The sequence below is a fragment of the Oncorhynchus kisutch genome, unplaced genomic scaffold (genome assembly GCF_002021735.2).
Source record: "Oncorhynchus kisutch isolate 150728-3 unplaced genomic scaffold, Okis_V2 scaffold3960, whole genome shotgun sequence".
NCBI classification, from domain to species: Eukaryota; Metazoa; Chordata; class Actinopteri; order Salmoniformes; family Salmonidae; genus Oncorhynchus; species Oncorhynchus kisutch.
In genome coordinates this window covers 268,429-285,333 of record NW_022265905.1, presented here as the reverse complement: position 1 = coordinate 285,333, position 16,905 = coordinate 268,429, and the positions used below count along the sequence as shown (strand labels likewise).

General features: G+C 46.5%; 1 protein-coding gene across 1 annotated transcript in view; it reads right to left on the bottom strand.

Moving 5' to 3' along the window:
* Window positions 1-5,216: 5,216 nt before the first annotated feature.
* The window catches only part of LOC109876996 (condensin complex subunit 3-like), a 55,091-nt gene continuing 43,402 nt past the window's right edge, over window positions 5,217-16,905 (bottom strand). The window contains 6 exon segments of the mRNA XM_031821308.1: window positions 5,217-5,526; window positions 6,450-6,519; window positions 6,614-6,661; window positions 8,904-9,024; window positions 9,156-9,323; window positions 14,193-14,355. Of these exon segments, the coding sequence (XP_031677168.1) occupies window positions 5,400-5,526; window positions 6,450-6,519; window positions 6,614-6,661; window positions 8,904-9,024; window positions 9,156-9,323; window positions 14,193-14,355 (697 nt within the window). The 3' untranslated portion in view covers window positions 5,217-5,399.

The window sequence follows — 16,905 nt, the reverse complement described above, 5'->3', positions numbered from 1 at the left end:
CCCCCAGAGGTTATTAACCCTGTACACCCCACTACCCCCCCCCAGAGGTTATTAACCCTGTACACCCCACTACCCCCCCCCAGAGGTTATTAACCCTGTACACCCCACTACCCCCCCAGAGGTTATTAACCCTGTACACACCCCACTACCCCCCCAGGGGTTATTAACCCTGTACACCCCACTACCCCCCAGAGGTTATTAACCCTGTACACCCCACTACCCCCCCAGAGGTTATTAACCCTGTACACCCCACTACCCCAGAGGTTATTAACCCTGTACACCCCACTACCCCCCCCCCCCAGAGGTTATTAACCCTGTACACCCCACTACTCCCCCCCCAGAGGTTATTAACCTGTACACCCCACTACCCCCCCCCCAGAGGTTATTAACCCTGTACACCCACTACCCCCCCAGAGATGATTAACCCTGTACACCCCTACCCCCCCAGAGGTTATTAACCCTGTACACCCACTACCCCCCAGAGGTTATTAACCCTGTACCCCACTACCCCCCCAGAGGTTATTAACCCTGTACACCCCACTACCCCCCAGAGGTTATTAACCCTGTACACCCCACTACCCCCCCCCCCCAGAGGTTATTAAACCTGTACACCCCACTACCCCCCCAGAGGTTATTAACCCTGTAGACCCCACTACCCCCCCCCAGAGGCTATTAACCTGTACACACCCCACTACCCCCCAGAGGTTATTAACCTGTACACCCCACTACCCCCCCCCCCAGAGGTTATTAACCCTGTACACCCCACTACCCCCCCCCAGAGGTTATTAACCCTGTACACCCCACTACCCCCCCAGAGGTTATTAACCCTGTACACCCCACTACCCCCCCCCAGGGTTATTAACCCTGTACACCCCACTACCCCCCCAGAGGTTATTAACCCTGTACACCCCACTACCCCCCCCAGAGGTTATTAACCCTGTACACCCACTACCCCACCCCCCCCCAGAGGTTATTAACCCTGTACACCCACCCCACTACCCCACCCCCCCCAGGGTTATTAACCCTGTACACCCCACTACCCCCCCCCCCATTATTATAACCCTGTACACCCCACTACCTACCCCCCCCCCCCCCGAGGTTATTAACCCTGTACACCCACTACCCCCCCCCCCCCCCCCCCCCCCCCCCCCAGAGGTTATTAACCCTGTACACCCCACTACCCCCCCCAGAGGTTATAACCCTGTACACCCCACTACCCCCCCCAGGGTTATTAACCTGTACCACCCCACTACCCCCCCCCCCAGTGAGTTATTAACCCTGTACACCCCCACTACCCCCCCCCCAGAGGTTATTAACCCTGTACACCCCACTACCCCCCCCCCCAGAGGTTATTAACCCTGTACACCATGAAATGGTTTATCATCCCTCAATGGAAATTATTTTTTATCACAATAACCCATCATGACATAATACCCCAATAATGACATCACAATACCTCATAATGACATCATAATACCCCAATAATGACATCACAATACCTCATAATGACATAATACCCCAATAATGACATCACAATACCTCATAATGACATCACAATACCTCATAATGACAAAGATGAAAAAACAGGTTGAGAATTATTTCCAAAATGTATATAAAAACGAAACAGATCCTTTACATTTCCTGATGAAGCTTATTTCTCTCATGTTTTGTGCAACAATGTGTTTCCATCCCTGTTGGATTTCTGCTTTGATCCTCCATCCACTTGACAAACGTAGAATATCAAGAAGCTGATTAAACAGCATGATCATTACACAGGTGCACCTTGTGCTGGGGGACAAGGTGTCTCAACACAATGCCACAGATACCTCAAGTTGAGGGAGTAACTGGCATGCTGAGTGCAGGAATGTTCAACCAGAACTGTTGCCAGAGAATTTCATGTAAATTGCTCTACCATCTAGTCGCCTCTGTCGTTTTAGAGATGTCGGCCTCACAACCGCAGACCATGTGTAACCACGCCAGCCCAGGACCTCCACAATAGAAGAATTTCTGCACAAACTGTCAGAAAACCGTCTCAGGGAAGCTCATCTGCGTGCTCGTCATCCTCATCAGGTTCTGCAGTTCGGCTTCAGTGGGTAAATGCTCACCTTCGATGGTCACTGGCCTCGCTGGAGAAGTGTGCTCTTCACCGATGAATCCCTGTTTCAACTGCACCGGGCAGATGGCAGACTGTGTATGGCGTCGAGTGTACAAGAGGTTTGCTGATGTCAACGTTGTGAACAGAGGGCCCCATGGTGGAGGTGGGGTTATGGTGATGAGCAGACAGAAACTACCGACAACAAACACAATTGTATTTTATTGATGTCAATTTTATTTTTTTATGAAGCCTTTGTTTAACTAGTCAGATGAATGAACAGAGATACCGTGACGAGATCCTGAGGCCATTCATCCTCCTCCATCACCTCATGTTTCAGCATGATAATGAATGAACAGAGATACCGTGACGAGATCCTGAGGCACGTTGTCGTGTCATTCATCCTCCTCCATCACCTCATGTTTCAGCATGATAATGAATGAACAGAGATACCGTGACGAGATCCTGAGGCACGTTGTCGTGTCATTCATCCTCCTCCATCACCTCATGTTTCAGCATGATAATCTGGATCTGTACACAATTCCTGGAAGCTGAAAATGTCCCAGTTCTTCCAAGGCCTGCATACTCACCTGACATGTCACCCATAGAGCATGTTTGGGATGCTCTGGATCGATCTGTACGACAACGTCTTCCAGTTCCTCCATACTTACCAGACATGTCACCCATAGAGCATGTTTGGGATGCTCTGGATCGATCTGTACGACAACGTGTTCCAGTTCCTCCATACTTACCAGACATGTCACCCATAGAGCATGTTTGGGATGCTCTGGATCGATGTGTACGACAACGTGTTCCAGTTCCTCCATACTTACCAGACATGTCACCCATAGAGCATGTTTGGGATGCTCTGGATCGATCTGTACGACAACGTGTTCCAGTTCCTCCATACTTACCAGACATGTCACCCATAGAGCATGTTTGGGATGCTCTGGATCGATGTGTACGACAACGTGTTCCAGTTCCTCCATACTTACCAGACATGTCACCCATAGAGCATGTTTGGGATGCTCTGGATCGATGTGTACGACAACGTGTTCCAGTTCCTCCATACTTACCAGACATGTCACCCATAGAGCATGTTTGGGATGCTCTGGATCGATGTGTACGACAACGTGTTCCAGTTCCTCCATACTTACCAGACATGTCACCCATAGAGCATGTTTGGGATGCTCTGGATCGATCTGTACGACAACGTGTTCCAGTTCCTCCATACTTACCAGACATGTCACCCATAGAGCATGTTTGGGATGCTCTGGATCGATCTGTACGACAGCAAGTTCCAGTTCCCACCAATATCCAGCAACTTCACACGGCCATTGAAGAGGAGTGGGACAGCATTCCACAGAACACAATCAACAGCCTGATCAACTCTATGGGAAGGAGATGTGTCACGCTGCATGAGGCAAACGGTCACACCAGATACTGACTGGTTTTCTGATCCACGCCCTACTTTAGTTAAGGTATCTGTGACCAAAGAATTCATATGTGAAATCCATAGATCAGTGACCTAATCAATTTAATTGACTGCTATGAACTGTAGCTCAATCTTTGAAATCCTTTTCATGTTGCGTTTATATTTGTTCAGCGTAGATCATCAGATAACTATTTCATACGATGTGATTGGCTGAGATCCGGCAGAAACTGGACCAATGTGTTGCGGTCAGTGATAATGACCATCTCAGTACTGTACCACACCCCGTTCAGTCCCCAGAAACTGGACCAATGTGTTGCGGTCAGTGATAATGACCATCTCAGTACTGTACCACACCCCGTTCAGTCCCCCCCCACACATACACACACCGTGACCCCTGCAACGCTCCCACAGAACACACACACCACAGTAATGATGTGGTCTCCCTTTGTGAGAGGAATACAGAGCTCAATGGGACTTCCTGGAGGGATACAGAACTCAATGGGACTTCCTGGAGGGATACAGAGCTCAATGGGACTTCCTGGAGGAATACAGACCTCAATGGGACTTCCTGGAGGGATACAGAGCTCAATGGGACTTCCTGGAGGGATACAGAGTACTCCAGAACTCAATGGGACTTCCTGGAGGGATACAGACCTCAATAACAGAGGGATACAGAGCTCAATGGGACTTCCTGGAGGGATACAGAGCTTAATGGGACTTCCTGGAGGGATACAGTCCTCAATGGGACTTCCTGGAGGGATACAGACCTCAATGGGACTACCTGGAGGAATACAGACCTCAATGGGACTTCCTGGAGGGATACAGTCCTCAATGGGACTTCCTGGAGGGATACAGAGTACTCCTGACCTCAATGGGACTTCCTGGAGGGATACAGAGATCAATGGGACTTCCTGGAGGGATACAGACCTCAATGGGACTTCCTGGAGGGATACAGACCTCAATAACAGAGGGATACAGACCTCAATGGGACTTCCTGGAGGAATACAGAGCTCAATGGGACTTCCTGGAGGGATACAGACCTCAATAACAGAGGGATACAGAGATCAATGGGACTTCCTGGAGGGATACAGACCTCAATAACAGAGGGATACAGAGCTCAATGGGACTTTCTGGAGGGATACAGACCTCAATAACAGAGGGATACAGAGATCAATGGGACTTCCTGGAGGGATACAGACCTCAATAACAGAGGGATACAGAGCTCAATGGGACTTTCTGGAGGGATACAGACCTCAATAACAGAGGGATACAGAGATCAATGGGACTTCCTGGAGGGATACAGACCTCAATAACAGAGGGATACAGAGCTCAATGGGACTTTCTGGAGGGATACAGACCTCAATAACAGAGGGATACAGAGATCAATGGGACTTCCTGGAGGGATACAGACCTCAATAACAGAGGGATACAGAGCTCAATGGGACTTCCTGGAGGGATACAGAGCTCAATGGGACTTCCTGGAGGGATACAGAGCTCAATGGGACTTCCTGGAGGGATACAGAGCTCAATGGGACTTCCTGGAGGGATACAGAGCTCAATGGGACTTCCTGGAGGGATACAGAGCTCAATGGGACTTCCTGGAGGGATACAGAGCTCAATGGGACTTCCTGGAGGGATACAGAGCTCAATGACAAAGGGAGAATTACAGCAGAGACACAACAGGAAGGAGGAAGTTTAATAGTTTATTTAATCCAATAAAATCACATTTTTCATTCAGGTTGATGATAGGAATTCCTTCTGTCTCTAAACCTGTTGATCTACATGTCCACTACTCTGATACATTACTGATTACACTAGGCAGCTAACACGCAACCTGACCTCTGACCTCTCTACCCTATCTGACCTGGGACTCTACGAGGTGTTGGCCTCCTGGTTGATGAGGGCACTGAGGTCCAGTCTGGTTTTGTCCAAAGCTGCCGTCTTGGCCCGGCGGGATGGACGGGGGTACCGGCACCGAGTCTGAACATTCTCCCCATCACTATGGAGGGAGAGGAGAGGAAGAGGGGGAGGGAGACAGATGGAGAGGAGGGAGAGGCAGATGGAGAGGATGAGGGGGAGGGGCAGGGAGACAGATGGAGAGGAGGAGGGGGAGGGAGACCGATGGAGAGGAGGAGAGAGACCGATGGAGAGGAGGAGAGAGACCGATGGAGAGGAGGAGGGGGAGGGAGACCGATGGAGAGGAGGAGGGGCAGGGAGACAGATTGAAAGGAGGGAGACAGGGGGAGGGAGACAGATGGAGAGGAGGAGGGAGACAGATGGAGAGGAGGAGGGAGAGAGATGGAGAGGAGGGAGAGGAGGAAGGGGAGGGAGACAGATGGAGAGGAGGGGGAGGGAGACAGATGGAGAGGAGGGAGAGGAGGAGGGGGAGGGAGACAGATGGAGAGGAGGAGGGAGACAGATGGAGAGGAGGAGGGGGAGGGAGACAGATGGAGTGGAGGAGGGAGACAGATGGAGAGGAGGAGGGGGAGGGAGACAGATGGAGAGGAGGGAGAGGAGGAGGGGGAGGAGACAGATGGAGAGGAGGGAGAGGAGGAGGGGAGGGAGACAGATGGAGAGGAGGAGGGAGACAGATGGAGAGGAGGAGGGGGAGGGAGACAGATGGAGTGGAGGAGGAGGGAGACAGATGGAGAGGAGGAGAGGATGAGGGGGAGGGGCAGGGAGACAGATGGAGAGGAGGAGGGGGAAGGAGACAGATGGAGAGGAGGAGGGAGGCAGGTGGAGAGGAGGAGGAGGGAGACGGACAGAGAGGAGGAGGGAGACGAAGAGGAGGGGGAGACGGAGAGGAGGAGACGGAGAGGAGGAGGAGGGAGACGGAGAGGTGGGAGAAATTAAAGGTGATATACAGAACGAATCCATTTAAACATTCAGTGACGATTAAGCACACTTCTCCCCTCCTCTCACCTCTCCTCGGAGGACTCTGCCGATCTGCTGGACTTCTTGGCTCCTTTGGCTGTGGAGGGTTTCCTCTGACCTACACACACACACACACACACACACACGATCAACTGTTAGTGGTGCTCAACCGTGTCAGAGGTTAGCAGGAGGTGTGTAAGATGGGGTAATACCTCTCCTGGGCCTCTTGGCAGACTGGTCCAGGTCCTGGTTGGCAGCCTCTGTAGAGATGAAGACTTAGGAGTTACACCTCTCTCTCTCCATGTCATCTGATTCAGTCTAACAGTAACATGACCCACTACCCTCAGTAGTAGTCTCCTCTCTCTCTACCCTCAGTAGTAGTCTCCTCTCTCTTTCTCTCTACCCTCAGTAGTAGTCTCCTCTCTCTCTCTCTCTCTACCCTCAGTATTAGTCTCCTCTCTCTCTCTACCCTCAGTAGTAGTCTCCTCTCTACCCTAAGTAGTTGTCTCCTCTCTCTCTACCCTCAGTAGTAGTCTCCTCTCTCTCTCTACCCTCAGTAGTAGTCTCCTCTCTCTCTCTCTACCCTCAGTAGTAGTCTCCTCTCTCTCTCTCTACCCTCAGTAGTAGTCTCCTCTCTCTCTCTCTACCCTCAGTAGTAGTCTCCTCTCTCTCTCTCTACCCTCAGTAGTAGTCTCCTCTCTCTCTCTACCCTCAGTAGTAGTCTCCTCTCTCTCTCTCTCTCTCTCTCTCTCTCTACCCTCAGTAGTAGCCTCCTCTCTCTCTACCCTCAGTAGTAGTCTCCGCTCACTCTCTACCCTCAGTAGTAGTCTCCTCTCTCTCTACCCTCAGTAGTAGTCTCCGCTCTCTCTCTACCCTCAGTAGTAGTCTCCGCTCTCTCTACCCTCAGTAGTAGTCTCCGCTCTCTCTCTACCCTCAGTAGTAGTCTCCGCTCTCTCTCTACCCTCAGTAGTAGTCTCCGCTCTCTCTCTACCCTCAGTAGTCTCCGCTCTCTCTCTACCCTCAGTAGTAGTCTCCTCTCTATACCCTCAGTAGCCTCCTCTCTCTCTACCCTCAGTAGTAGTCTCCTCTCTATACCCTCAGTAGCCTCCTCTCTCTATACCCTCAGTAGCCTCCTCTCTCTCTACCCTCAGTAGTAGTCTCCTCTCTCTCTACCCTCAGTAGTAGTCTCATCTCTCTACCCTCAGTAGTAGTCTCATCTCTCTACCCTCAGTAGTAGCCTCCTCTCTCTCTCTACCCTCAGTGGTAGTCTCCTCTCTCTCTACCCTCAGTAGTAGTCTCCTCTCTCTCTCTACCTCAGTAGTAGTCTCCTCTCTCTCTCTCTCTCTCTCTACCCTCAGTAGTAGTCTCCTCTCTCTTTACCCTCAGTAGTAGTCTCCTCTCTCTCTACCCTCAGTAGTAGTCTCCTCTCTCTCTATCCTCAGTAGTAGTCTCCGCTCTCTCTCTACCCTCAGTAGTACTCTCTCTCTACCCTCAGTAGTAGTCTCCGCTCTCTCTCTACCCTCAGTAGTAGTCTCCTCTCTATACCCTCAGTAGCCTCCTCTCTCTCTACCCTCAGTAGTAGTCTCCTCTCTCTCTCTACCTCAGTAGTAGTCTCCTCTCTCTCTCTACCTCAGTAGTAGTCTCCTCTCTCTCTCTCTCTACCCTCAGTAGTAGTCTCCTCTCTCTTTACCCTCAGTAGTAGTCTCCGCTCTCTCTCTACCCTCAGTAGTAGTCTCCTCTCTCTCTCTACCCTCAGTGGTAGTCTCTTCTCTCTCTACCTCAGTAGTAGTCTCCTCTCTCTCTACCCTCAGTAGTAGTCTCCTCTCTCTCTACCCTCAGTAGTAGTCTCCTCTCTCTCTACCCTCAGTAGTAGTCTTCTCTCTCTCTCTACCTCAGTAGTAGTCTCCTCTCTCTCTCTCTCTCTCTCTCTCTCTCTCTACCCTCAGTGGTAGTCTCCTCTCTCTCTACCCTCAGTAGTAGTCTCCTCTCTCTCTACCCTCAGTAGTAGTCTCCTCTCTCTCTACCCTCAGTAGTAGTCTCCTCTCTCTCTCTACCATCAGTAGTAGTCTCCTCTCTCTTTACCCTCAGTAGTAGTCTCCTCTCTCTCTACCCTCAGTGGTAGTCTCCTCTCCCTTTACCCTCAGTAGTAGTCTCCTCTCTCTCTCTACCCTCAGTAGTAGTCTCCTCTCTCTCTACCCTCAGTAGTAGTCTCCTCTCTCTCTACCCTCAGTAGTAGTCTCCTCTCTCTCTACCCTCAGTAGTAGTCTCCTCTCTCTCTCTACCATCAGTAGTAGTCTCCTCTCTCTCTCTACCCTCAGTAGTAGTCTCCTCTCTCTCTACCCTCAGTAGTAGTCTCCTCTCTCTCTACCCTCAGTAGTAGTCTCCTCTCTCTCTACCCTCAGTAGTAGTCTCCTCTCTCTACCCTCAGTAGTAGTCTCCTCTCTCTACCCTCAGTAGTAGTCTCCTCTCTCTACCCTCAGTAGTAGTCTCCTCTCTCTTTACCCTCAGTGTTGACATCTACAGGCTGTAATGTCGTAGTGCTGAGATCTGGTTGGTTGTTGGAGTCCTGCAGTTGTCCAATCAGCTTCTCCACAGCACGCAGAGCGATACGATCCTTCACCTCCTACACAGACATGAGTTAGTTTGGTGTCATCAGGAAATGTGTGTGGTGTAACAGGGTCACCAGGTGTTGTAACAGGGTCACCAGGTGTTGTGTTGTAACAGGGTCACCAGGTGTTGTTGTCAGTACTGTACCTGTGTAACCTGTTGTAACAGGGTCACCAGGTCTCTAGTCGTGTTGCCGTCAGCACTGAGCTCCAGACTGTTCAGTACTTTGGCGTAGAGACGGACTTCGGGAGCTGACGGGTCCTTCAGCATCTCACCACACACACGCACTGCCAGGTAGTCATGGACACACACCTCCTGAGCGCGCACACACACACACGTTTAGCCTCCAGAGAACACACTTCAGACAAAGGGATGAGACCAGTAATTCATATATTGTGATTCTCATGATTCTACATGTATTGTGATTCTACGTGTATTGTGATTCTACGTGTATTGTGATTCTACATGTATTGTGATTCTACATGTATTGTGATTCTATGTGTATTGTGATTCTACATGTATTGTGATTCTACGTGTATTGTGATTCTACATGTATTGTGATTCTACGTGTATTGTGATTCTACATGTATTGTGATTCTATGTGTATTGTGATTCTACATGATTCTACATGTATTGTGATTCTATGTGTATTGTGATTCTACATGATTCTACATGTATTGTGATTCTACATGTATTGTGATTCTACATGTATTGTGATTCTATGTGTATTGTGATTCTACGTGATTCTACATGTATTGTGATTCTACATGTATTGTGATTCTACATGTATTGTGATTCTATGTGTATTGTGATTCTAATGATTCTACATGTATTGTGATTCTATGTGTATTGTGATTCTACATGTATTGTGATTCTACATGTATTGTGATTCTATGTGTATTGTGATTCTAATGATTCTACATGTATTGTGATTCTATGTGTATTGTGATTCTACATGTATTGTGATTCTACGTGTATTGTGATTCTATGTGTATTGTGATTCTACATGTATTGTGATTCTACATGATTCTACATGTATTGTGATTCTATGTGTATTGTGATTCTACGTGTATTGTGATTCTACATGTATTGTGATTCTACATGTATTGTGATTCTACGTGTATTGTGATTCTACGTGTATTGTGATTCTACATGTATTGTGATTCTACGTGTATTGTGATTCTATGTGTATTGTGATTCTACATGTATTGTGATTCTACATGATTCTACATGTATTGTGATTCTATGTGATTCTACATGTATTGTGATTCTCATGATTCTACATGTATTGTGATTCTACGTGTATTGTGATTCTACGTGTATTGTGATTCTACGTGTATTGTGATTCTACATGTATTGTGATTCTCATGATTCTACATGTATTGTGATTCTACGTGTATTGTGATTCTACGTGTATTGTGATTCTACGTGTATTGTGATTCTATGTGTATTGTGATTCTACGTGTATTGTGATTCTCATGATTCTACATGTATTGTGATTCTCATGATTCTATGTGTATTGTGATTCTACGTGTATTGTGATTCTACATGATTCTACATGTATTGTGATTCTACATGTATTGTGATTCTACATGTATTGTGATTCTACGTGTATTGTGATTCTACATGTATTGTGATTCTACATGTATTGTGATTCTACGTGTATTGTGATTCTACGTGTATTGTGATTCTACGTGTATTGTGATTCTACATGATTCTACATGTATTGTGATTCTACATGTATTGTGATTCTACATGTATTGTGATTCTACATGTATTGTGATTCTACATGTATTGTGATTCTATGTATATTGTGATTCTATGTGTATATTGATTCTACATGTATTGTGATTCTACATGTATTGTGATTCTATGTATATTGTGATTCTATGTGTATTGTGATTCTACATGTATTGTGATTCTATGTATATTGTGATTCTATGTGTATTGTGATTCTACATGTATTGTGATTCTAATGATTCTACATGTATTGTGATTCTACATGTATTGTGATTCTACATGTATTGTGATTCTATGTGTATTGTGATTCTATGTGTATTGTGATTCTACATGTATTGTGATTCTACATGTATTGTGATTCTACATGTATTGTGATTCAACGTATATTGTGATTCTATGTGTATTGTGATTCTATGTATATTGTGATTCTATGTATATTGTGATTCTACGTGTATTGTGATTCTACATGTATTGTGATTCTACATGTATTGTGATTCTACATGTATTGTGATTCTATGTATATTGTGATTCTATGTGTATTGTGATTCTACATGTATTGTGATTCTAATGATTCTACATGTATTGTGATTCTATGTGTATTGTGATTCTATGTGTATTGTGATTCTACATGTATTGTGATTCTAATGATTCTACATGTATTGTGATTCTACATGTATTGTGATTCTACGTGTATTGTGATTCTACGTGTATTGTGATTCTACATGTATTGTGATTCTATGTGTATTGTGATTCTATGTGTATTGTGATTCTACATGTATTGTGATTCTACGTGTATTGTGATTCTACGTGTATTGTGATTCTACGTGTATTGTGATTCTATGTGTATTGTGATTCTACATGTATTGTGATTCTCATGATTCTACATGTATTGTGATTCTATGTGTATTGTGATTCTATGTGTATTGTGATTCTCATGATTCTACATGTATTGTGATTCTACATGTATTGTGATTCTATGTGTATTGTGATTCTAATGATTCTACGTGTATTGTGATTCTATGTGTATTGTGATTCTATGTGTATTGTGATTCTACATGTATTGTGATTCTACATGTATTGTGATTCTACATGTATTGTGATTCTATGTGTATTGTGATTCTCATGATTCTACATGTATTGTGATTCTACATGTATTGTGATTCTATGTGTATTGTGATTCTAATGATTCTACGTGTATTGTGATTCTATGTGTATTGTGATTCTGTGTATTGTGATTCTATGTGTATTGTGATTCTATGTGTATTGTGATTCTATGTGTATTGTGATTCTATGTGTATTGTGATTCTATGTGTATTGTGATTCTCATGATTCTACATGTATTGTGATTCTACATGTATTGTGATTCTATGTGTATTGTGATTCTCATGATTCTACATGTATTGTGATTCTATGTGTATTGTGATTCTATGTGTATTGTGATTCTATGTGTATTGTGATTCTCATGATTCTACATGTATTGTGATTCTATGTGTATTGTGATTCTATGTGTTAGAGGTCACTATCACTATTATATAGATGTTATATTAAATATTACCTGTGTGTTAGAGGTCTGTATATCTATGGACCCCCCTCCATCACTATTATATAGATGTTATATTAAATATTACCTGTGTGTTAGAGGTCTGTATATCTATGGACCCCCCCCCCCCCTCCATCACTATTATATAGATGTTATATTAAATATTACCTGTGTGTTAGAGGTCTGTATATCTATGGACCCCCCCCCCCCCCCCACGTCACTATTATATAGATGTTATATTAAATATTACCTGTGTGTTAGAGGTCTGTATATCTATGGACCCCCCTCCATCACTATTATATAGAGGTTATATTAAATATTACCTGTGTGTTAGAGGTCTGTATATCTACCCCCCCATCACTATTATATAGAGGTTATATTAAATATTACCTGTGTGTTAGAGGTCTGTATATCTATGGACCCCCCCCCATCACTATTATATAGAGGTTATATTAAATATTACCTGTGTGTTAGAGGTCTGTATATCTATGGACCCCCCCCCCCCTCCCATCACTATTATATAGAGGTTATATTAAATATTACCTGTGTGTTAGAGGTCTGTATATCTATGGACCCCCCCCCATCACTATTATATAGAGGTTATATTAAATATTACCTGTGTGTTAGAGGTCTGTATATCTATGGACCCCCCCATCACTATTATATAGAGGTTATATTAAATATTACCTGTGTGTTAGAGGTCTGTATATCTATGGACCCCCCCCATCACTATAATATAGAGGTTATATTAAATATTACCTGTGTGTTAGAGGTCTGTATATCTATGGACCCCCCCCCATCACTATTATATAGATGTTATATTAAATATTACCTGTGTGTTAGAGGTCTGTATATCTATGGACCCCCCCCCATCACTATAATATAGAGGTTATATTAAATATTACCTGTGTGTTAGAGGTCTGTATATCTATGGACCCCCCCCCTCCCATCACTATAATATAGAGGTTATATTAAATATTACCTGTGTTAGAGGTCTGTATATCTATGGACCCCCCCCCCCCCCCCCCCCACGTCACTATTATATAGAGGTTATATTAAATATTACCTGTGTGTTAGAGGTCTGTATATCTATGGACCCCCCCCCATCACTATTATATAGATGTTATATTAAATATTACCTGTGTGTTAGAGGTCTGTATATCTATGGACCCCCCCCACCCCCACCACTATTATATAGAGGTTATATTAAATATTACCTGTGTGTTAGAGGTCTGTATATCTATGGACCCCCCCCACCCCCACCACTATTATATAGAGGTTATATTAAATATTACCTGTGTGTTAGAGGTCTGTATATCTATGGACCCCCCCCCCATCACTATTATATAGATGTTATATTAAATATTACCTGTGTGTTAGAGGTCTGTATATCTATGGACCCCCCCCATCACTATTATATAGATGTTATATTAAATATTACCTGTGTGTTAGAGGTCTGTATATCTATGGACCCCCCCCCATCACTATAATATAGATGTTATATTAAATATTACCTGTGTTAGAGGTCTGTATATCTATGGACCCCCCCCACCCCCACCACTATAATATAGATGTTATATTAAATATTACCTGTGTTAGAGGTCTGTATATCTATGGACCCCCCCCCCCTCCCATCACTATTATATAGATGTTATATTAAATATTACCTGTGTGTTAGAGGTCTGTATATCTATGGACCCCCCCCCATCACTATTATATAGAGGTTATATTAAATATTACCTGTGTGTTAGAGGTCTGTATATCTATGGACCCCCCCCCCCCCCCCCATCACTATTATATAGATGTTATATTAAATATTACCTGTGTGTTAGAGGTCTGTATATCTATGGACCCCCCCCCCCATCACTGTTGTAGAAATGTTATCAGGTTATATGAAATATTACCTGTGTGTCTCCAGGCTTTATGAGAGAGCTGGGCCGTGTCAGCTCCACCAGCAGCTCTGCTACGTTGGTGACGTCCACCTCGGCCAATGGAGACGTAGCCGGAGCATTCAGCAGGGTCTGGAGGGTGGGCAGGAAGCACTCCTCCACACACTCCTGGTGGGCCCTGAACACACAGTCAGTAAACACACTGCTGGTGGGCCCTGAACACACACAGTCAGTAAACACACTGCTGGTGGGACCTGAACACACACACAGTCAGTAAACACACTGCTGGTGGGACCTGAACACACACACACACAGTCAGTAATCACACTGCTGGTGGGCCCTGAACACACACACACACAGTCAGTAAACACACTCCTGGTGGGCCCTGAACACACACACAGTCAGTAAACACACTGTTGGTGGGCCCTGAACACACACAGTCAGTAAACACACTGCTGGTGGGCCCTGAACACACACACAGTCAGTAAACACACTGCTGGTGGGCCCTGAACACACACACAGTCAGTAAACACACTCCTGGTGGGCTCTGAACACACACACAGTCAGTAAACACACTCCTGGTGGGCCCTGAACACACACACACACACAGTCAGTAAACACACTCCTGGTGGGCCCTGAACACACACAGTCAGTAAACACTCCTGGTGGGCCCTGAACACACACACAGTCAGTTAACACACTGCTGGTGGGCCCTGAACACACACACAGTCAGTAAACACACTGCTGGTGGGCCCTGAACACACACAGTCAGTAAACACACTGCTGGTGGGCCCTGAACACACACAGTCAGTAAACACACTCCTGGTGGGCCCTGAACACACAGTCAGTAAACACACTCCTGGTGGGCCCTGAACACACACAGTCAGTAAACACACTCCTGGTGGGCCCTGAACACACACACAGTCAGTAAACACACTCCTGGTGGGCCCTGAACACACACACAGTCAGTAAACACACTGCTGGTGGGCCCTGAACACACACACAGTCAGTAAACACACTGCTGGTGGGCCCTGAACACACACAGTCAGTAAACACACTCCTGGTGGGCCCTGAACACACACACAGTCAGTAAACACACTCCTGGTGGGCCCTGAACACACACACAGTCAGTAAACACACTCCTGGTGGGCCCTGAACACACACACAGTCAGTAAACACACTCCTGGTGGGCCCTGAACACACACACAGTCAGTAAACACACTCCTGGTGGGCCCTGAACACACACAGTCAGTAAACACACTGCTGGTGGGCCCTGAACACACACACAGTCAGTAAACACACTGCTGGTGGGCCCTGAACACACACACAGTCAGTAAACACACTGCTGGTGGGCCCTGAACACACACACAGTCAGTAAACACACTGCTGGTGGGCCCTGAACACACACAGTCAGTAAACACACTGCTGGTGGGCCCTGAACACACACACAGTCAGTAAACACACTGCTGGTGGGCCCTGAACACACACAGTCAGTAAACACACTCCTGGTGGGCCCTGAACACACAGTCAGTAAACACACTCCTGGTGGGCCCTGAACACACACAGTCAGTAAACACACTCCTGGTGGGCCCTGAACACACACACAGTCAGTAAACACACTCCTGGTGGGCCCTGAACACACACACAGTCAGTAAACACACTGCTGGTGGGCCCTGAACACACACAGTCAGTAAACACACTGCTGGTGGGCCCTGAACACACACAGTCAGTAAACACGCTCCTGGTGGGCCCTGAACACACTCCTGGTGGGCCCTGAAAACACTCCTGGTGGGCCCTGAACACAGTCAGTAAACACACTCCTGGTGGGCCCTGAACACACACAGTCAGTAAACACACTCCTGGTGGGCCCTGAACACACAGTCAGTAAACACACTCCTGGTGGGCCCTGAACACACACAGTCAGTAAACACACTCCTGGTGGGCCCTGAACACACACAGTCAGTAAACACACTGCTGGTGGGCCCTGAACACACACAGTCAGTAAACACACTCCTGGTGGGCCCTGAACACACACAGTCAGTAAACACACTCCTGGTGGGCCCTGAACACACACAGTCAGTAAACACACTCCTGGTGGGCCCTGAACACACACAGTCAGTAAACACACTCCTGGTGGGCCCTGAACACACACAGTCAGTAAACACACTCCTGGTGGGCCCTGAACACACACAGTCAGTAAACACACTCCTGGTGGGCCCTGAACACACACAGTCAGTAAACACACTCCTGGTGGGCCCTGAACACACACAGTCAGTAAACACACTCCTGGTGGGCCCTGAACACACACACAGTCAGTAAACACACTCCTGGTGGGCCCTGAACACACACAGAGTCAGTAAACACACTCCTGGTGGGCCCTGAACACACACACAGTCAGTAAACACACTGCTGGTGGGCCCTGAACACACACAGTCAGTAAACACACTCCTGGTGGGCCCTGAACACACACAGTCAGTAAACACACTCCTGGTGGGCCCTGAACACACACAGTCAGTAAACACACTCCTGGTGGGCCCTGAACACACACACAGTCAGTAAACACACTGCTGGTGGGCCCTGAACACACACAGTCAGTAAACACACTCCTGGTGGGCCCTGAACACACACAGTCAGTAAACACACTCCTGGTGGGCCCTGAACACACACAGTCAGTAAACACACTGCTGGTGGGCCCTGAACACACACACAGTCAGTAAACACACTGCTG